The following is a 23070-nucleotide window of genomic DNA, read 5'->3' on the forward strand; positions in this document are numbered from 1 at the left end:
ATACAGATGAATGTCGGATTACACCAGTCAGCAAAGAACCTGCAGTGGTCGGTACCTATTTAATCCCCTGAAGGTCAACTAACATAAAAACCCAACTCTCCTGACTCATGTTTCAAGTCTTCCTCTCAGAGATGCAGTAACTCTCTCATCATGACCATGTTTTCAACTTATTACTTTATATATATATATTTATATACAAGTTCTACCTCGTCTGAAATCTCAGCGAACGAGAGGTTACAAGAGCGGAGTCCATTATGACGTAATAATGGCTTCACTCCTAATCCAACCAGCTGTAATCACACCCTGCTTTGTTTATACAAATCCCTCGGAGGTGCAGACTTCAGGGATTAATGACACACGGTGACAAACTTTGTTGTGGTTAGTCAAACATCAGTGTGTGTGGTTATGATAAACAAGATTTAATCTCCAGGAAAACAAAGGCTGTGTCTCAAATCGCATACTTCTCTCCTACTCAGTTTTGTTGGCGTTTTAGTACGCCAGTTTAGGGTGCATAGCGCACTAAATTTCGCATACTAAGAATTGAGACGCACTTACGCACAAAAATACTAACTTTGAGTACGCAAGTTTGCGATTTGAGACACAGCAAAAGTGTTTTCAGTGGGTGGGGCTTAATAACATTTTCTAAAAAGAAGAGTTTTGTACAAACAGACACTGATGATACAATAGAGTCCAACATCTATTTAAGACACACTTAAATCAACACATTAGTTGTTCTTCAACAGACGTGAGCAAGGTACTGACCACTGCAGGAGAAAAACATGAAAAAATGAGTCGTGTCGATCGTATTTAATGATTCAATGACTTGGATCACAGGGCGGCCATCAGACAGCTGCCGCAGGTACGAAGCCGCTGATGTCAGAGCCTTAAAGCTCCGTGGAGGGTTGGTATCAATCGTGGAGGGTTGTTGTTGTTGGTGGAGGGAGGGGGGAGGGGGGGTGTATCAAAACATTAGTTTTGTTTATGAGCGCAGGCGTTGTCCTTCATGTGGCCTCTAAGGGTGATAAAGTGAGAGCTACACGATCCACCTCGGGCAGAAATAGGAAATGTTGCTGTGAACAGCAGCTGTTGCTTCGGGTCGACTCGGGCTGAGCGAGGCCTCAGCCTTCCCAGGCGCGGCCAAATAAAGAGACTACTGTGTTCGCGCCCCCGCCCGCCCGCTCGAGGTGTTAAACTGCAGAGGTGCCGAGGATCGCATAGTTTGCGCCGTAAAGGGGACGAGGGCCGCCGCTGCAGGGAACACTGTTTGTGCAGCGTCGCCGCATCGTGGTTAGACTTGAATCAACATTTATGGGAAGACCGGGCCGGTGGAAGACGGGCTTCAGAAATCCAGGGGTGAGTGACGGCTTCCCCGAGACCGACCCGCGTCTGACAATCTTCTCCTGACGTACGTCCGACACGCCGGGAAGAGCAATTTCGTTTGCTGTCAAAGGCGTCTCGGAGAAAATCCCATAACCTGAGGGACGACGGAAACATGATTGTAACCCGGGGAACACAACGACGTCTGGAGAAACACAAATGTGTGGATACGATATTTGAAGGTGGAAAGTTCTACCTCAGTCCAGGATGTTCTTCAGGAATTCATAGGAGCTTCCTTTTCTGGTCAGACCTGAACATAAAACAGAACCACTTCATAGATCATCGTCCATTATTCACTTTTTGATGCATGATGAGTTTTAACGAATGACAAAAATCTTGCTAGTGTAGTGTTTGTTCTGCTGCATCACAGTATCCTTGTTTGGGTTTACTCTAGGTACTCCCATTTCCTACCACACTCCAAAGTAATCTGACCTTTTTGTTTGTTTTCATAGTTCTGGGTCATCTTACTTGTGATGATAATATTCCTGATGTTTGGGTTTCATTGTCATTAAGTTTCAAAAATATTTATTTTTCCCCCTAAAAGAAGCCAAAAAGACACGGATCAGCTGCAAAAATATACAAGAAGGAAAATGATTATTTCCTAGATTAGTACCTCAAATATTTTCATCGTTTCTTTCTCAAATTTTCAGCCGAACATCTGGATGAGTCGTCGGCACACGAGCATCACTTCAGCAGTCTTTGCTCCAACAGAAGTATTCCATCGATAAAAGATGGATATGCAAGTGATTTGTAAAGTAACAGATTAATCAAATCTGTAATGACTGACAGGAAGTCACAAGTTAAAGGGACTATGGTTGTGAGAAAGACGAAAAAAAAATGCAAAAAAATCGATACGCCAACAAACGGTATATCGATATTTTATGACTGTATCACTATTTAAAAACAATGTATTTTTTATTTTGTTTAGAAAAAAATATTTTTATGAAGTGTGTATAAAATAATTCCATTTTTTTGGTTTGTTAATTTTGGTTTTGCAGTTAAACTTCCACCCGCAAGATGGCAGTATTCTTTACATCCTCCGCGGCTAAAGAAGCAATGAAATCCTGCAAGGTCCCGACGATGACTGAGGACGAGAGGATACAGTCGACTCCCGCAGCTTTTAAAGCTGATGATTGGACAGATTTTGTCTTTCAGTCCTATTAATTCAACCAAGAGATAGTGGACCAATCACAGGATATCATTCAAATTTGGTACCCCACTAAAATCCTTCCGAAAATTATACAAGTGCATCTAAAATCAAATCAGGAGCTAAATATATCGTATTAAAATCAGATTGTGAGACCAAATCATTGACTTGTGAAGGGAAAATACAATATAGATATAAAACCTGTTGGCATTACCAAAATGTATCTTTCAAATATGAAGCAAATTCTGAGAAAGTGCATGAAAAATACATCTCAACATAATGGGTTTTTTTAAACAAACTTTCACTAGTTTATGGGATTATTTTCAGAGTAAACTTGACCAAAACAAGCGTCTTGACATGTGAAGAGTCACAGGCTAAAGTTTTGTTCATTGTGTTTTAAAAAACACTTATACAGTGATACAGTGAGATGGTTAAGCTTAACGCTCCTCTGTACTGATGTGAGGTGAAGTTTATCAGAGACTTTTCCAGTTGTTGGGAACATTGACTATGGGATATGGATTTCCGACTCACACATTGGTCTATGATGTGTAAAGAAAAAGGTCCTCCCTGTTGCTCTCACAGGTAGATGGGGATCTATTCCTGCAGCGAAGGATGAAAATTCATTCGGTAAATCAGAAATCAAGATTGCAAACTCGGCAACTCGTCGCGTGGATCGAAGACCGGCGGCGTCAGGTGGACTAATATACAACTACGCCATTACTGACGACCATGTGTTCGGTCAGAAAGCATAAAAAATCCCGGTGGGAAGGTGGCATCTCTCGTCGAAAAAGGATTGATGGAGTCCGAGAGTGGCCGGTCCCGCGACACCATCACTTTTACGACTTCTTAAGGAATCTTTTTTTTTTTAATACAGCCCATTACTGCGGACATACAAATCTTACCAGCGGCTCCGGCCCTGATCAATTTTTACTCTGCTGAGCCGTCCTCTTTCCCCTCGTTTTGTCATCTCAAAATTCATATTACATGTGCAATAAAAGGAGCGCGAGATGTGTGGCGGTCCAGAGAATCCGTTCCTGTAGTAAGCAGAACTGTTTAAATGTTATTTATTTTTATCTCCCTAAGAAAATATATTGTGAAGCGCAGCATTGATTTAGAACGTAACCCCGTCTGGATGTGGGTCGCAGGGGCTGAATTTATGAATCCTTTGCACAACTCCTTTAATTGAATTTTCCAAATCTCTCACCACACACAAATAATCAATATCTTCTGCGGCGCGGCGCTTGCTTCAGAATTATTAGGGCCTTTCGTTTTCAATTTCGTTCTCATCAGCACATACCGGCGCGGTGGGGGCACGTCTAATGCCGAGACTTTACCCAGAGGATTTATGCTCGCCCCAAGCCTGATTGCTCACCAAAAGTGACTTTTTAAGAATGCTTACTGAAACTTTTGTTAACCTTAAAGGACACCCGTAAGCTCCTCTGGCGTGAGAAGTCATTTTAACAGCGACAGCAGCGGGATGGAAATTCGGAGAGAAGGAAAAGGGGATGACGAGGCAAGAAAAAGCAGGGACGGAAGTAAAAAAGTAAATGTGATGAAGATGTAAATGTGAGATTGAAGGATTGGCCTTCGCTTTTAAATGGCCTTATGGATTTACTCAGCTGCCCAAGCGAAGGGGAAAGCAGTGGCCAGGGGCTCCGCTTGGCACGGGCCCCGGCGTGGAGAGGGGGGGGGTGGCGTTTATGAATATGCAGAATCTGCGACTGTGAAAATACCCGTCTGTGCAAAGCACAGCAAGATTTATCACTCATAGCATAATGAAAGCAGACGCGCTAACTAAAGCCTTCTTTATAGCTCAAGTTAACAGACGCATACAGAAGATGAGGACCTCAGTTTACTTTACTAGTTGGTTTTACTTCAAGTGTGAGGTTGCTTAAGAAACTTTACGGCAGCAGTTTCCCTGCTTGATTACGCCGATGCTGTTGCTTTTTTTAAGAGGATGAGCATTAATGCATTCTCTGGTAAAGCAAATATTTATGAGGAAAAAAAAGGGTTTAGGGTTCCTGACAAAGCAGTTTGAAACTGGAGCTTCCCCTTCCAGGAAGGGATGCCAGGTCTTATTGGATAGTTTCCATCCCAAATACAACATTTAATCAGCCCGACAGATTAAAAGAAACTACAAAACTAGGCCATCACTTTGTTGAAAGATTGGTTCGACAATAAGAAAATAGGACCAAAAAAAAGCCCCCAATGTTTTCTTCCAGTACAACATTTTCACGATGCTCAATTGGGCAGAAACCTGGCATCTGTGGAAAAGTGAAACTGGAACCATGAGTTAAAGGTGGTGGCCATATCCAGCCATGAGAATTGAAAAGGCCCACAGGGTGAACAGGAGGGGTCTCAGCACACAGCCAGTTCTGAGTGCGAAGGAAGAGGAGGTAATGTTGTGTATCTTAAAATTGTGTAGCCTATAAGTCAGGAAGTTCCTCAGTAACAGAGGGAGGCGTTCAAGTGTGTGGAGTTTCACAGTGTTGAAACAAAGTCCATGAGAATAAACGTGGCTTCCTGCTGATGAAAGTGTGTTGCACAGCAAGTAACGTCCTCGACACTGGGCACACGAACCAAAGTCCTCGCCTCGACAGCGAATCTAAACAAACATTTTACACTCGATCAGCACTAAAAGCATCAACATCATCTAGTCCAGGAAAATTTGGCTGCTTTGAATAACAGTTTGTTTTCTTAAAATGTGTGTCTTAGTGTACATAATGAGTCGATTCTCCTTCTCTGCGATCTGCCCTGACATTGTGAAGTGTGTTGTTCTTAAGAGGTTTATGCCGAAATGGTAAATTTCACGGACGCACCATGTGATTGAAAATGTGACTCTCTTGGGGTGTGGATCCACAATTTGCCGTGTATCTCCGGCTCTCTCACTGGAACTAATTAAAATAATTTCTAACAACCTTATCGGAAAACAAGCTTTCCTTCCAACAATAACCTCCTTTCATATTCCACAAGTCGCCTTTGTGCGATTCAATCACAAGCAGTCTTTTGCTTTGGGCATAATATGTGCCTAAAATAATCAAATTAATTCCTTCCCCGGGAACCGTACTTGTACACTTGTTTGTGTAACCAGAACAAAATGTTGTTTTTTTCCAAAGGTCACAGAGAACACGGCTGTCGGGGAAACAAGCGTCCATTGATGTAGGCAGCTGTGGCGAAAAAAAGGGCTGATAGCAAAGTGGAAGCAGATCGAGGTTTGATAATCTCATCGCCTTGTGACTGCATCGGTTTTCCTGCTTTCGATGAGATCGATTGATTTGGAACAAAAAAAAAGTACTTTTTATACGAGCCCTCTGACATGATGGGAGGAGATTAGAAGGCAAGTGTTTAACAAATCATTGACTGTAATTCTTTTTGTAGAAGTCGAAACTGTTTGTCAAGTGTGACTGAAGTGGACAGATCACTTATCACACAGATATTTGTGGTGAAATCTTTCCGCAATTTATTAATCGTAGCATGTTTCAGACAAGAAAGTGTCCTTTATGAACTCCACGCACAGACAAATTGGTTTATAGTTTGTAATAAAAGTGTGACAGGAGCGATCTCCACTTAATCTCTTAGTGGATCTGCCTTCTTAACAGAAAGTCCCACTTGCTTCGCGAAAAAAAAAGGCGTAAAACTGCAGCTTGTGCAGGTCTGGACGAACCTGGTGATCGGACGAGTGTCCGTCCCTTGAGTGGGGCACGTGTCGGCTCATCAATGATCGCCCTGTGCTGCTGTGTTACACTACCAAAGAATTACCTCGACTGGGATCGCGGGCGTCTTCTCTTCCCTTCGCAGCCTCCAGTGCAGACGCTGCAACGACACGTGAGTTCCGTCAGTGTTGCAGTCGAATGAAAGGCAGCGGATGATTCATCACTTTTCCTTACATAACACTTAGTTTGATCTCCTGAGTTCCTGATGTATTCTCAAGTGACTATCAATATAGTTCAAATGTTACGTTACCAGTTATACAAAGAAACTCCTCGTCTGATTATTATTAAACATAACTTGTGTTCACTGAGAGACAAGCGTTGATTTTGAGGAAAATAATTGTCATGAAAAAATAAACCAATAAAAGCATCAAAAAACAAATACAACCAAAAGTGTAGTAACATACTCTAGATCTACAAATCTGTGTAGGTTCTTCATACATAAAACATAAACATATGACATGAAAACATTTTTAAAAATAATATATTTAAAACACTGTCACAAAAAAAGTCCACCCAAAATAGGTTTTTCAACAAACAAAAGTTAAAATAAAACGGAAACCTAAAAGAAAAAGCTAAACATACAAATTGTCACACTGACAATGTAAAAGGAAAGCTGGACAACGATTGTAAGACAACAAACAAATAAGACACAAAAAAAACTATACGTTTCTATATCTTTTCTAATCATATTTAACTTAAATAACTTGAACTAAGTAACAAGATCATTATACTTTTGTGTGACTTACAGCATTTGATCGTTTTCATTGTAGAAATGTCCTTTTATTATGTGTGTCTATTAAAGGGAAGCATTTAATGTCATGTTCTTTTTCATACTGTGGTTATTAAAAGTATAATCTGCATGTGTGGATTTGCATTACTTGAGTTTCGGTACTTTCTTCACTACGGTTATTAGAACAGATGTTGAACTTCTTTCATGTTCACGATCGCACAAGGATGCTGGAATGTCAATTCTTACTCGGGAGACGAAAAAAAGGTTTTATATCGAATCAGTTGAAACGTTTTTTTTTTTAGTTATTGTAAGCATGATCGAGGCTATTTTTTGGTGGAAAAATAGTCCTTTAGTTTTTTTATTTTCTATATTAAAAACCAGACAGGAGCAAAGTGTCCTTTATCCATTTTTTAAAGGTACCATCATAAAGTCAGGGTTAAACATTGGACCCAACTTAGTCAAACCATATTTTTTAAACAAATTACCTTTCTATAGGTGTGTGTGCTTTCACCATTACTTTTAATGTTTTTTTTTTTTTTTTTTATACTATTTTTTTTTAGTTGTATTATACCACTTTTATTGCATTTTTTACCTTTATTTGTGTGCTGAATAAATCTGTCGTAGTGATGCAACACTTTACTTACTTAGCTCCTTGTGTCTCTGCAGCTCAGCCTTCAACTCATCAGCTGAACCCGCGACGCCATGATGTTGTTCATTGCTGCCCTCTGCTGACTGCAGAACACAGAGACTGAATTGAAAACAGTTCAATTTATTCTGTGATGAGAACTTATTCATTATGAATTCAAACCATCAAGTTTCCTATTGAGATGCGTCGGAGATAAACTCTGACGTAATGTCACATTTCTCTCTTCTAAAGATTCAGGAAAGACAAAGGATGTCTCACGAGTATTTCCTGCAGCTCTTTCCTGGCGATGATGAAGTCGTTCAACGATTGCTCCAGTTGGGAACGCTTGATGTCCGGTCTGGAAAAAAAAGAGTGAATGAAAATCTGTTTATGACAAATACGTGGTTTATTCTGACTTTTATCATGTTGTCTATTGTTTCGCTAAATAATATTGACCCACTGAGTTCATACATCATTTCAATCCCTATATTTAAAACAGCATATTTCTAATAGTGTGAAGCAGAAGCTAGAACCACACACTGATGTAAAATTGCATCAATTGAGGCATAAGTGACTCCATGATCAAATTAAAGAACTCATAGTTGTCCTGATGGATACAGAGACGAACAAAATTGTCAGCCTAAGGAAATGGTTCTCGTGTTAAGCGACTTTTTACACAACTATTTTTAGTGCTATGTAAATCACAGATAATCTGCTCGTCATCTCATGTCTCCTGTCATTAAACTCTGCTCCGTCACTATGACCATCAGGAGTGTGGCAGCTGAAATATGAAGTCGTGGAAAAGGAATCATTTTCCCGTAAGCTTTCAAATCAGTGTTGCTGCTAAGAAGGAATAATCCCAAGAGAAAAGCTTCAGTTTTAGGAAGAAGGGTTTGCTAATTTGTTACTCACTTTTTGGATTCCGTCCGAGTTGAAGTTTGTTTAGGTGGTCGCTGGCTTTTGCCTGAGGAATAAAAATGTTTTCTTTTGACTATAAAGAATAAAGAAATCAGAAAGTAGGAGTGTACACTTGACAGATTATGACACTATCCTAAAGATCCTAACAAGGATCTCCATGTCATAACAGTGTCAATGGATCCAGATTCCTCTCTATGGCACTCTATGCTACTCCAGTTCCCTTCTCCAAGCTGTCCCTTTACTAGCTGATCACGGAAGAAGACCATCTGGTTCTGCTTGCAATTTCTGCCTGTACTCTTTCCTCGCCGCGATCACGCATTAATTCACTGAATACTGAATTAGATGTATTATTATCTTGCTAAGGTAACCAAAGAGAATATTGTTGGGTATGTGTGTGTCGTGTTATTACACATGTTCAGTTGTCTAGGCTTTTCAGAGTAAATACTTTACTCAAAAAAATAGATCCAAGCTAAAGCAAATTAAGGTAAAAAGAATGTACTTAATTAAGCATTTGGAAAAAATTAAAACTTTTAGAAATGGTAAATGTAATTCTTGATCAGAAGTTGTCATCCAAACTATCATGCACAGCATCATTTGTTTGATACTAATGCCTGATCTTGACCTTTGTAGATACTTTACCAACCTCAGTATGGTTTTACCCTCTAACTCTAAACAATAAAGCAGTATAAGGGGTAGGAACCCTATCAGATATATTGGGGGAAAATGTACCAAAAATACATTTACAGTTAAGTAGTATTACATAGAAACAGCAAAGACATTGGAGTATCAATTAAAAACAAACCTGATTCAGAACTTGCAACTCCAATTGCAGGCTTTTGAGTCCTGCTAGGCACTGGGATTTTGGAGGCAGGACGCTTTAAAATAAATACGGATCAAAGGTATTTAAAAAGAAAAGGTTGTCATTATGGTTTTAAAAGGTGTTTCTGTAATTTTGTATGATTTTAACTTTTACTTACAGGCTTGGTGTTACCACCTCCATGCAGAGGTTGCTCTGCCCTACTAGAGAAAAAAACGTTATAAGGATTGTACAGAAAACAGACATTTTATTTCAGCTTAAGCATGATGTTTAACTACTTTACTCTATTTATAAATGTCGTGGTTTGAATACAAATGTCATTTAAGCGTATAACGTTTGGTAGGTTTGTTGTTTTAAATCAGGAAACTTGAGCCAACTCAGGTATTGTATAGATAATATATAAAAATGATAAAATATTTGACTCACTTCATTTCCGTCAACAGGACGCCACAAAACAAACGAATCTCGCGCCTTGTGTTACAGTCAAATACCTCCCCAGTGAAGCGGAGAGTTCCTTCCTATTTAAAAAAAAAATTGGAATCAACAGATAAAAGACCAACTCTACCAACACAATAAAAAAAACGAATAACAGAATATGTAGATGATTAATTATCTAAAAGAGAGTAAACTTTTAAATGGACAGTTTCCTTCTTTCGGACTGTTATCGTTGAACACCAGGAAGTTTGTGTTGACCTAGCAACGGGCAGTAGCAACGCTTGCCTGTTTTTTCATAACGTATTAACGCTCCTTCTCTTTTATCAAGTGGTTTTTCAGTCTCGCAAATCTTTTTTGTTTTTTTTCTCTTGTCATTTGAAGCAGGTAGCGAAGCTACCGCCACTAAAAAATGTCTCTTCCATCCTCGGCTGCAGATGAAGAGGCGTTTTATACGCAGTGTCGAGCTGCATACCTGGCTGTTTACAAGTCTAGTCTGACCAATGTCACTTCAAAACAACAGCTGTGTCGTGGTAAGTTAGCCCTCAAATGAGAATATAGGTTTAAGAATGTTGTCATGTAAATGCTGAATTACTGCTAAATCTCTAGGACAGATAGTTCTTCATCACAATCCATTACAACATATCCATGTGCATTTTATTTCTTCTTCTGCCATGTTAGTTGCAGGGACAGCAGCCAAAATGAATACATCTTCTGTCGCTCTTCTGGTGGAATATTGACGTGTTTACACTTCCACTGAGAGACACGATAAAGGGGGTCCGAGGACACCTCACACAAATCCTCATAATAAATGTGAATAAATAATTGTTGAAACTGAAAATGTTCTTCTCTTCTCATTCTCTCATCCAGTCCTCCAGCAGGCTGGTAGAAATCCCTCCCATGCGACTCTGAATAAATACTGGACTCCAAGAACCACAAAACTAAACTTTGACGACTTCTGTGAAATCCTGAAGTGTGAAAGAAAAACGGATGAGAATGAACTGATGGGGATTTTTAGCAAGATGGATGTGAAAGGTGACGGCTACATCACGCACTGTGAGCTGGAGAAAGTCCTGACGTCTGTGAGTAAATCCCACAAAGCTTTTCAACATAGCTATGGGTCAAGGTGAACCGGAGAAAAATCTGTTTGAGGTATCCCTTGTGTCGTCACCAGAGAACATATGGGGGTTAAATCATTGTTTCATGTCCATGGTTACTAAAGCAAAAGTGTTTACCTTATCTTACAGGGAGGAGAGACCATGACAAGTGAAGAGCTTGAAGACATTTTCGCTCTTTCTGATGTCAACAGAGATGGAAAACTTTTTTACCCAGAGGTACAATTGTACTATTTAAATTACTTTCCCCCTAAAAGTGTTTTTAAATGCATTATCTATCTTATAGAGTGGTTGGTAGGTTGGGGTTGCAACCTCGTCGCTAGAAGTGTTGAGTCCAGCTCAAGACACTTCTGTACATGAACTTCTGTCCTGTCTTCCTCACAGTTTATCTTCTGGTGTCAGTTCTGTAGATTGCTGGTGTCCACAGTAGAGCGGTGTCAGGCGGCTGCTCTGGAGAGACTTGAGGCCGACACCAAACTGAAGAGACAGAACTTTGGCAGCCAGTCGTACAGTCCTCACAAGCCTTCCGTGTCATCAGCACCAGCGGCTCCGGAACCCATCCCGGTCACTTCAGAATCCTCACTCCGGAAAGGTACAGCAGATAATTTTACACATGAAGCCATATTTATAAAAAATATATTTTATATTAGTGTGTCCATTGATGAAAAATATTTTAATAATGATGATTAAAATGACCACGAAAAAATGGAAGCAGTCGTGATGAAGTGCCCCAGAATGAATTTTCCTTTAGAAACCTTCTATGTAGTAACAAGGTTTGCTACTAAATTTTCCATGCAGGTACTCAAAGAAACACAAAGATTTACTTGAAGTAAACTAATTCATATATGGATTCAATCTTGAATATAATTTAAATCTAGATAGATTATCAGGTATCAGGTTTTAAATATATCAGAAATATATTGAAATGAATCAGAAATATTTAAGGAAATAATAATAGATGTTCTCATGAGGATATTGTAATTATAAAAAAGAAATAGGGATCATTCTTCAGGCATATTGAAAAATGCTTAATAATGCTGAATAATGAACTTTATTAATAAATCAAGTTCATTATTTACAAAAAAAAAAATTTAATAAATCGTTTTTGTGAACAAAAAATGGAAAAAATAGAAACGCTGTCAGAATTGTTTTAATATCATATTACGTGATATCATTATATTATACTCTATAATGTAATATAACTCTATAAAGATATTGAATCTTAAATTGAAAATTAGCTTTAAAAAAAACAACCTGAAATAAGTAAGGATTAAAGTATAAATGTTTTCAGTAAAACTATTATTATCAGCGTAAAGGCAATTAAAATAGAACATATTGACCTTCAAATTCATTGGAATATTTCTTTGCAACAAATTGAAAGATCCAATTAATTTTCCAGGCTTACACAATATGCATCCTCGACCAAACCATCCCCCAATATAAGGATATGATTAGAATGATTGCGCTGCCAAGATACGCGGAAATAAGAAAATGTGTTACTTGCATATGGACACCAGCAGTTGTAGCAGGCAGTGAGCAACAAAGGAGGGGGAGATGCAGGACGTGGAGGGTGAAGATGGATGGGGTTGATTTAAGTGGTCAGTCTATGTTCATGTTATTGATTCGGGGGTTTTCTCCACTTCCCGGGGAGATGATGAGGGATTTGGTGGCAGTCAAGAGGAGGGTCCAGTTGTCCGTCGCTGCAAAAGCAAATGAGCTCCCAGATAGTAGTCGGGATTATCACATTATCGCGCCGCTCCCAGTTATCGATTTGGACCTGTTACATTTTAATAAGTCGCTTTGTGAGACGCAAGCGTGGTCGCACATTTTGAAAGGGTTGTTCTTGCTGCTAGAAAACTGTTTTCCTGCACATTCCAAGCTACATTTGTCACTTTTCTTTTTCCACAACTAAGGTTGATGTCTCTAAGGAAAATCAAGAAAGATAATTAATTTGATCTGAATTGGTTTTAAGCAGCAGGCCAAGTTTAATGAATGAAATCAAATGGATATATTCAACAGACAGTCAAAGTTCTGCAAGCTTCTCTCAAACAAATGTAGCCTCTATAAATGGTGTTTATGGTTATGGTACGTGCTCTGTACTGAAGCTGCGGCTTCGTAGTGACTACAAAGACAAGATGAAGATCCAAACAATAGGCCTGTAATGAACACAAAATGTTTGGTTTGGTGGGAAAGATATGCCTTAAAATGTTTTATTTGTGTAAACCTTTCATATAGACAACAAATATAAAAAAATGAATAAAGTACTTCTGAATGTATTTGAATCACTAAGACACACTTACATCACTTACATCACTGATCTGATCCAGCCTTACACCCCAGCTCGGGCTCTGAGGTCTGTGGATCAGAATCTACTGATGGTTCCACGCACACGGCTCAGGACCAGAGGAGAGAAATCTTTTCAGGCTGTTGCTCCTAAGCTTTGGAACGATCTTCCTCTCTCTTTGCGCTTGATGGATCTACTGACTCCTTTAAGAAACACCTTAAGACGTTTCTATTTGTTCAGGCTTTTCCTTGAATTTCTCGAACTCCTGTGTTGTTCTCAGTATTATCTTGATCTTTAAAGTATATACTTTTTTGAGTATTGTTTTGATTGTCTAAGCGCTTTGTGACCCTGGTCTCGAAAAGCGCTATATAAATAAATATTACTTACTTACTTACTTACTTAAGAGGGTGAGAGAGAGTGTGTGTGTATGAGAGTCAGGGTTGAGAGATGGTAAAAGTGAAATCAAGATTGAAATGTTAGAGAGAGAATGAAAGTGTGAAAGGGAGACAGAATGTTCGTGACAGTGTAAGAGTGTGATGAAGTTTACAAGAAAGAAAGACTTGAATATGTTTCAGGAATTAAGTGTTTGTCTGTTGTTTTTTGCCTAGACAATCCGTGTTGTTTCTGTACAGCTGTGTGCTAAATTAAATAATTCATTTTGACAGTTTAGTCTGTCCCTCCAGGCATTCACATTACTTTGTGTCAGCTGCTCCCGCTACAGACGTCTTTCAAGTTTGTTCACACGTCCTACTACTCAAGCCAGACGTCCGTCTGCACGATCTGTTAGTAGAAAGGAAGCCAAGAGCAGTGAGGACAGTCTGGTAGCAGGTGGAATGATCAGGGCCCAAACCTTTTTTTAAGCTTGGCAGATTTCATGAGAGAACTTTAAATGTATGGCGGCCAATCATTCGGACATATAGTGTAAAGCCATGTAAACAGAACAATGTTTGGTCTTTTAATGTCTTGATGTAAAACATTTCTAGTAGGAGTCGCCACAAGTGTTTTATAAAACCACAATGGCAAGATTATATATCCAGATTTAAAGTTAAGCCTAATTAAATCATGTTTTTTTTTTTTTTTTGCTACAATTTAGCCCCTCAAATGAAACCATCTCATTACAGCTGGATCTGTGACCAACACCATAACAATGACTCCATTTATCTCCCTAATTCCCTTGTCATCCTATTAGCATCTCGATTCCTCCTGCCCGCCAACAATCCCCTCTCTCATTAGCAAATCGATATTCTCTGGATCTGATTTTCATTTTCAGGGAAAACCGGCTGCTTTTTAAAATAATTAAATGAATTATGTTGCGGTTGAACTTATCCCACGTTTTCCCAGAAGCCCCGTAGGAAGAAGACGTGTTCTGGATATAACACAGTGTTCCTGATGCAACAGTCACCTGCAGTTGAAATGTCACGCACGTCTGCACGCACTTGTTCCTGCCTCAATGTTGCCGTTATTCTCTCAAAATTGTTGGTCTTCATGGTTTTCTATGGACACACTGTTTGCCTTTGCAATAGTGTACGGATCACATGACCATGTTGTCACGCGAACATGTGGGGTTGTGTATCGGCAAGAATCTGGAGATCTGATACGTATCACGATATAGGGGCGACGATACGATATATTGTGGTACTGTAGTAACAAGGATATACTTTTATTATTGTCGAGTACTTGACTCTGGTGTTGCAGAATTTACAGACAACATGACTCTTTACGAAATCTTAACTACTTTCATTTGTTTTGAAACCAAAATATGCCCAAACAAATGCTTTAAAAACTGCCGAAGCCGACTGTTTCCTCTCGTCCTCAGTCATCGTCGGTATCACGCAGGAGTTCATTGTTCCTATACAGAGAATGTACTGCTGTCATCTAGTGTCCGCAAGTTAAATTGCACCAGAAAAAAACAAACGCCATGATATTTTGCATTTTAATTGTAAATCAAAAGTTGTATTACTTTATTACATTATCACCTTATCTTAATATAAACCATTAAAGAACTAAGATTAAAAACAAAATATGATGTGAAAGCCAAAAAGAATAATAAATACATTTTAAAAATATTTTTTTTAATAGTGAAAAAATAATTGGGATATTTAAGTGTTTCGATATTTACAACCATACAAGGTGACAAGCTGGTTCACACTTAAATTCAATGTTGTCGTCCTAATTTCGTGTTTGGGGCAATGGTGCGTTCCAGTCACTCCCCCCTGAAGTCAGATATACAAGTCCTATTTCCAAGTTTGGAAAATTCCCACCACTCCGAGAAAATTATCCAACATTTCTTCCCTGTCTATAATGTAAACGCTTAATAGAATTTCATGTCATATTGTCTTTTATTGGCCCTTCTGACAGGATTTGGTCTCTTGTTGTTCCAGACAACCGGTCGTCTTCAAGACCTTCTTCGGCTCGCAGCCGACGCTCTTCGCTGTCGAGCTCCATCACCATGACATGCAGCGGCAGCAAATCCACCAAAGTACCAGAGCCTCCAGGGCTGCAGGTACCCTTGAACCAATATTATTTCCAGTGTAAATGAATGTCGGGTTCATGGACCTGCATCGTATCGATCCTGCGCTCCTTTTGTTTTTACTCCTTTTTGTTTGCTTTCAGTGGAAGGAAAGGTAAATACATAAATATTATATGTCAGCCTTTTGCTCCGTCTCGTCAGGCTTGGAATGAGCCAGACATCATCAGGGCAGCAGAATGTGCGTCCAGAGATTACTTCTGAGCAAAGTTCCTTCTGTTGTATCGACTTTTTTTTATAGCGAGCGGCTGTAATTTGAGGCTGATAGACACAGCATTAGTCCCTTGTGGGTTCTGGGGTCCACAGAGGAGGTAGAGCACCCTTCTTTTAAAAAGTACTTTCGCCTGTTGATGTGATGCAGGAAAACAATCATCATCTTCAGAATCATCTTTTTAATTAGGAAATCAAGTTAAAAGGGTAATTAAAGCAGGGGTCCCCAACCTTTTCTGCACCACAGGTTTAACGTGGGCATTATAGTGATGGACTGACCTTCATATAAAACATTTTTTACTCTAGTTTTTTGGAGTAAACTTGACTGACATGAGTGTCTTGATGTGTCAGGAGTTACAAGCTAATGTTACTAAAAAGAAAAGACCATCTTTTTTCAAAAACAAAAAAACAAAAGACAGTAATAATCAATAGAACAGAAATTATTAAAGGGGTTTTGTGAGACATTTAAACAGAGATAGCTACACAGCACTTAGGAAACCTACAGACACATTTGCAGGAAGAATTACTCAAAGATAATTGTCCATAAAACCCCCTGGAATTTTTTTTTGTTTTATATTGGTTATCATCACCATTTTTAACATTGTTTCAAACTGCCAGCTTTATACATCTGTGACCTGAGTTTAAATACGTTATACACATTAAGTACACAACAATAAAAAAATGATCTAAAGTGCATGTAAAAAATATTAATCTCTCATCACAAACAGTCAGAGTGATTCTTCTTCTCATGATGAATAGATTTGTGGGTTTATTATATCCACAAAACCGATATTTATATAGTTTATTTAATTTCCACTGTTTTACGTTTTATTTTTACCCCTTCAGACCATTCCAGCAAATGGAGGTGAAGTCAGAAGATGTGATGGAACAAAGAAACCTTAAGCTACGTGGCTAATGCTAAAAACAGTTCCCTTGATCCGCAGTGAAAGTTGACAAAACACCAACAAACGACCAGTTTGATTGACGACTTCAAATTATGGACGTGCCTAGTTTAAGTTGCAGTTGTGACAAAAGCATATCTTATGCATGTTTGATGAGAGAAACGATGACTTTTGAAAATCCAGATGAACTTGAGTGGAAGCTTCACTTTGTATTTCTTAGTAATAATTTTTGTCCGCATTAGACTAACCACACATTTTACAGTGTCTGAGTGACAAAATCAATGGAATATTTGGTCTGAGGCTGTTTTGTTCAACGTGCTGGATTTTTCCTGCCGTCTTGTGACTTAATCGTAAATCTCACGGTGGCCCACGAAAGGTGACGGCTCCTGTATTAGTCTGCCGGCTGACCCTCTCTCTGTAGGGGCGTTAATTCTGATGTCTTTAGGGCCGAGACAGCTCCCCGAGGCCATTTCCTCCATTTAATATAGTCTGGACAAACCACCCAAGTGTTATGGTTTGATCTTTACGCCTCTCTCCGACCAAAACAAATACATTGAAGGAAATTACTTTTGTGTTGTATGGCCCTTTCTTTGTTTAACATGGTGATTTATTTGTCCACAAAAAAGATGGAGGGCTTGTTTCCGACTTGAGAGTGTGTGTCCACATCAAGCGTGTTTTCCTTTAATGTGTCTCCAATGACGGCCCTTGTTGTTCATGTCTCCAGTTCGATTACAAATTATGACTCAATTCCAGCCGGTGCTGCAAGACACAGGGAAAACAACGAGATTTTGTTAAAGGAGAGAAACATTAGGATGCATTAATAAAACAGAGAAGACCCTCGAGAGAAATCCAGGGATTTATTGGAGACGAGATTTAGTGGAGCAAGTCTGCCCTCTTGTGCTTGAGAAAGGGAATGACCATTTTTTTTAAAATATATAAATATTCAAAGTTGAGTGGTAAATATTTGTCAAGCTTGTTAGATGGAGATATAAAATAGAATGAACATTTTTTGGAATTTTTACATTAAGATCAAGGCTAAATCTGCAAACCCCTTTGTTCATGATTGACTTCCCTTCTCCAAAAACTTTTACCAACGATATGGATGGACATTTTCATACAGGACTGGCATCACACCTTCATGAAGGGAAGCTTCTTCCTGGAGGAGGACGGAAGCATCAGCTCACTGCAGTACCTTCTCCACCTGCCAAAGACCACCAGCGTCTACCTCACCATCCAGCCGCTCAACCTCAGCCAGAGAGCTGGTACTAAAGCTGCTTCACACTCATTGTTCATTTACCATTTTTTTTACCATCAGACAAAAACATTTACTGAACATGTACTATCTCTCATCTGTGATCATGTTCCTCCTCAGACAAGCCTTCCTCCTGGATGACCGTCGACACCGCACTTTTTATGATGTCGGCCGGCGAGACTAAAGAAGATTCTACATTAATATGTTTCACCGAGTCAAAAGATAAAGAGGTTTGTTTTTATACTCTTACTCTAATCAGAGTTGTATTATTGGGCTTCAAACTACGCAAAAAGTTGGGGCCCCAGTGGTCTCAGCCCTTACAAAACAGTTAGATGTTGAGGAGGTTCAGAGAATTTGCTCATGCGCAAGTATTAAGGCAGCAATATGTAAGATTGAAAATATTGTTTCTTTCTCCCTTAAGTGACAAAACCGTGGAACTACAATGCTGTGGCTTTTACATTGTAACCTATGCATGTGAGTTTGTTGAATATATGAGTGAAAGGTTGTTTTCCTGTTTATTTTTTTTATCTTCAAATTCTCTCAACTTTATAAGTGGGTCGTCCTTACAAAGCATCACAATAAAGAGCATCGTTTGAATAATATCTTGAGTTGTACTCGGTCATAAAACCAGGCATTGTGAAAATATGAAAAGGGTAAAAATGTTACCTAGTGCTGCTTTAAGGACCCTAATATAAACACCTTGACATATAATGTAGCATGTTGCTGACCTACAGAACATATATAATATGTCAGCTGGAAGTAGAGAAGTTTGGAAAAAAGATGGGGTAGAGACAGTGTTGAACAATGTAGAAGTCGGTTGAATCTGAAATTGTATTTTTGTGTATTCTCTGTTAAGAAATACGTGTGGAAAGGTGAACTAAGCGCCGGCAATTACCACCTGCTGCCTTTCTCCACGGGCTGCAAATTAAAGCGAAGGAACAGAAAAAGTGTCTCGTCTAAGCCGGTCGAGCTCATCAACAGGACTGACTCTGGAGAGCTGGACCTCACCAGAGAGCTCAGGTGTGTCATGCAGGTCACACCATTATGAACAGAAGTCGTTACTGAGCTGATGACAACTTCTTCCTTTTGGCCACAGAGAGGCGCTGTCGGACATATTTGAGATGATCGACCTGGATGGAAACGGACTGGTGAGTCTGGAGGAGTACAACTTCTTTGAGCTGAGGACCAGTGGAGAGAAGTGTGACAGAGACGCGTGGAGCGTCTGCAAAGGTAACATCTATTTATGCCCGGAAGGATAAGTGATTAAAAAGTCTTGAACGACTTGGCAGAGAACTTCGATATGAGGAAGAACCAGCTGACCCGACAAGGATTCATGGAGTTGAACCTGATGGAGGCCACGGAGAAAGGCGGCAACCCAGAAGACCTGTGGGTCACGATGGAAGGGATGGGCTACAACCGAGGACTGGAACTTGTGGAGGTGTGTTCATACAAATATGTCTGGAGAAAGTCGGGAACTTAACGGTCACGTGTCTCTGCCAGGCCTGTCCTTTCCAGATAGACGTGCACTGTGAAGACTCCCAGCCGTCTCTGAAGCCCATCACCCTGGACTCTGGACCCAAGCTCCTGAACCAGGCCATCCAGAAGTCCATCATCACCAGGACCGGAGCAAAGATGCTGAGAGGACACGACAATGTCTACGTGTACACATGCAAAGGCGAGCACAGGATCTCCTCCCTCATCGCAAACAAGGTAGAAAATATTAAATCTCTCTGTGGAGTTTAAGTTGTCAGAATAAATTAATAAAAATTAAAAAAAATTATAATCTCAGAACTTCTACCACCATGAACAATCATGTATGATCAGTTACTGAAGACTCTTTATTATTCTTTAGCTTCTTATAATTCTTCTTTTTATTTTACCAAAGTACATTTATACAAATTTAGTGGAGAGATAGAAAATAAGACACATTCTTATCAATCAATCATTTAAAATATTTTTATTTTAATATTTTCCTCCTGTATTGTTTTTTTTCTCTTCCCAAGAAACATTTGTGTTTAATTGTTTTACTATTGTAGTTGTGTCATTGGCATACAAGTATTAAAATTTGATTTGTATTATTTACCTATTTGAAAATCAAGACAATTATTTTCTTTTTGTGAAATATAAAGAAGAAAATCAAGCATTGGTTTTCTTGTATCAATACTAACAAGTAATTTATTTTAAAGGGTGAAATCATAACAAATGTATCTCAAGACACTTAACAATTTCAAAAACACAATATAGGAGGAAAGAAAAACAGTTCCTAGCAGATGAGAAAAGACTGTATAATTACAAATAACTTATTCATAAAAACAGCAGCTCAATTTTGTAGTTTTGTTCTTACAAATTATAGATTTTAAATGTAGAAACGTTGTTGTTGTTTTTTATTGTGAATTTATTATTCAATTATTAAAAATAGTTTTAGTCATTCATACAAAACAATAATAACAATAACAACAAAAATAATGAAGGCATGTTCTTATATTTACTTTCATATTCATAATATGACGCGTATCATTTATTGAAACTAATAATCCTAATATTAATAATAAGATAACGGTGAGAGTAAGAGAGACAACACAAGATCGATGTTGTTTTTAACAAATGTGATCCTCCCTAATCTATTGTGGTCCTGAAGTGCAAACGAAAAAACTTTGTATTTGTAATTGTGTTTTCACAATTCAACAACTTCCGGGGCTACTGTATTAATTTGCTTATTTCCCAGATTTTAATTTTCAGCTCTCACTCGTTTGGGAAAATAATGATGGCTGTTGTGAAGATAACAAAAATCATTATTGTCGCATTTGCTCGTGTAGCCTTGAAAACGAGTTGAAAAGAAAAATAACACGATGAACGTCATTAAAAGATGTCTTGTTTCAGTCCAACCAGAAGGTGACGATCCACGTGAACAATGAACACAGCGTCAACTGCTGCAGCAGCAGAGGGATGACAGTGTTCGCCGTAGAAGTGCCGGCAAGAACCAAGATGGTAGGACGTGGAAGTGAGTGGTCTTTAATTTACAACCTTATCATTCACGTGTCTGTGTCACCCTCGCAGGTGTGTCAGCATGTTATGCCCATCAACGAAAAGCAGGACTGGACCTACAACTGTGTGGAGACCACCATGCCTTGCACTTGAGACCGGACATCCACAAACGGATGAAGAGAACTTTGTCCTTTGTGATGTGATCGGGCAACTAGGAGGAGGCCCCGGGGCATAACCAGGACATGTTTGAGGGGTTATGTCTCCCGGTTCACTGAGCTGTTTAAGAGAGAAAAACAAGAATCCTTTCTAGAACTGTCCATACACCCATGCATCCATCCTTCCACAACAAAGGCGGGAATAAAATGAAAATATCTGAAGTAAAATGTTTCTTCTTTTCAAGTTATTCAGCCAGAACGTGCACGTCAATCAGGTTAAACATTATTGTTGCGTACTTTTAGCTCCTTCAGGTGTCATGAAGATGTCGACTCAGACGCTGCTACCAAAATGATCAAGGACATGGAGGCGGCAATGTTGGATCCATCTTTCATCTACTACACAGATCTGATGGAGCAAAAACGTGTCAGAAACCAAGAGTTTGTTTTTAATTTTGTGAAGCATAAAACTGTACATGCAGTAATAAGTCACAGAAACAACCATGTCAACATCTTCTTAGGTCTGAGTCTCAATCATCTCAAAATATCTTTCCCCCTCTCAGGGCCAGAGATTTCCTCTGAGCGGCACAGGGAAGTCTTCATTAGAGAAGGACCTGCAGGTTAGGTCCTTGAACTTGTTATGTCATTCAGCTATAGTTGAGTAGAGAGGGGATGAGTTTTCATAGTCTCTCATTTCCTTATTTTTATTCAAGAAATCTGGAAGTCGTTTTCTCCATCATTTTCTTAAAACTGTCTTTTTGTAATCAGATATTACTAATACGCTGGTGATTTTATTTTCAAGAGTCAAGATGAGTCAGTTAGATTCATATAAGAAGAGAGTAAAGGGGGGAAGTGTGCAGGTAAGAAGTCCAACCTCTAGAGGAACAACCAGGGACACGTACTTCAGTGAACCACTGACGCTTTCCATAATGAAATGATTCTGTAGGTCTTGGAGGACATTCTGGCTCCTCTTGACGACTTCGCCCTGAAGATCACGCACTTTCCAGAGCGTATTGGACGCACCTTCCACACTATGATCACGTGATTCTCCTCAACCCTCTGTTGCTCGTGGCAACAGCAAACATCCACTGTCATGCCGCTGCCTTGAACTAGTGATGATGTTGCCATAGTGACAGCCCAGTGAGGCGGTAGAATATTTTACTGAGGAAGAAAACAAGACAACACTCTATTCTGAAGGTTGAGGGCAGCATCTTGCACGTCCATACCACTGCCCTGGTGCCTTCACTCCTCATCCTCCTCCCTCCAAAAGTATCCTCCAGTGAAAAGAAAAAGCACAGAAAATTAACATCAGACATTCATTTAAACTGAAAAACTATTTTAGATAAACTTTTTTTTATCAGCTGTGTCATTTCATTTGAAATATTCCGTGTTTCACCTTAAAACTGATTACTTGCTTGTTTTCAACAGAGGCTTAAGTAGTGGTAATAAAACCTAGTTACACATGTTATTTACCGTGCCAGTTGTGGGGCCACACTGAACTAAGAAAAAGGGCCTAGTTTTAAAAACACTATTTTCAGTAATGAAAATAAAATAGTGTTAATAATATGTACCACTTTAACTGTATATTTAAGTTGATTATATTATATATATATATATGTTATTATATTTTCATTTTCTTTTTTTCACATTTTATTTTGAGCTTCTCAATATAAATGTCGAGATGATATGGATATAACACACTTACTCGATCATTTCAATACATTTTGAAATACATTATAAATACATTTAACTAAAAAAGTCCAGATAAATTGCAACAACTTGTTTAAAAAAAATAAATGTATATGACTGTTTATAGCTGTAGAGAAATCTTGTCATGAAATGGGAACAATAATAAAAAGCAGTTTAAAAAATGAACCCCAGGAA

At 39.0% G+C, this 23070-nt stretch overlaps 1 protein-coding gene and 1 long non-coding RNA gene across 2 annotated transcripts; one reads left to right on the plus strand and one right to left on the minus strand.

Annotated features, from left to right (window-relative positions):
- Positions 1-1179: 1179 nt before the first annotated feature.
- Positions 1180-9530, minus strand: LOC148085542 (uncharacterized). Its single transcript, XR_015710514.1, has 8 exons — positions 9488-9530; positions 9313-9385; positions 8505-8556; positions 7872-7950; positions 7612-7699; positions 6284-6337; positions 1574-1627; positions 1180-1474 (listed from the first exon to the last, which is right to left on the minus strand). It is a non-coding gene; the product is annotated as an uncharacterized LOC148085542 (long non-coding RNA).
- A 489-nt stretch (positions 9531-10019) lies between these two features.
- Positions 10020-21390, plus strand: efcab7 (EF-hand calcium binding domain 7). The gene is made up of 13 exons (XM_087783782.1): positions 10020-10292; positions 10630-10841; positions 11007-11093; positions 11277-11466; positions 15540-15661; positions 17918-18059; positions 18170-18279; positions 18906-19069; positions 19146-19279; positions 19339-19487; positions 19550-19759; positions 20930-21037; positions 21107-21390. Exons 1-13 carry the CDS (start codon positions 10172-10174, stop codon positions 21185-21187), a joined length of 1830 nt encoding a protein of 609 aa, XP_087639908.1. The 5' UTR covers positions 10020-10171; the 3' UTR covers positions 21188-21390.
- The last annotated feature ends 1680 nt before the right edge of the window (positions 21391-23070 follow it).

The sequence above is a fragment of the Callionymus lyra genome, chromosome 2 (assembly GCF_982586985.1).
Source record: "Callionymus lyra chromosome 2, fCalLyr1.hap1.1, whole genome shotgun sequence".
NCBI classification, from domain to species: Eukaryota; Metazoa; Chordata; class Actinopteri; order Syngnathiformes; family Callionymidae; genus Callionymus; species Callionymus lyra.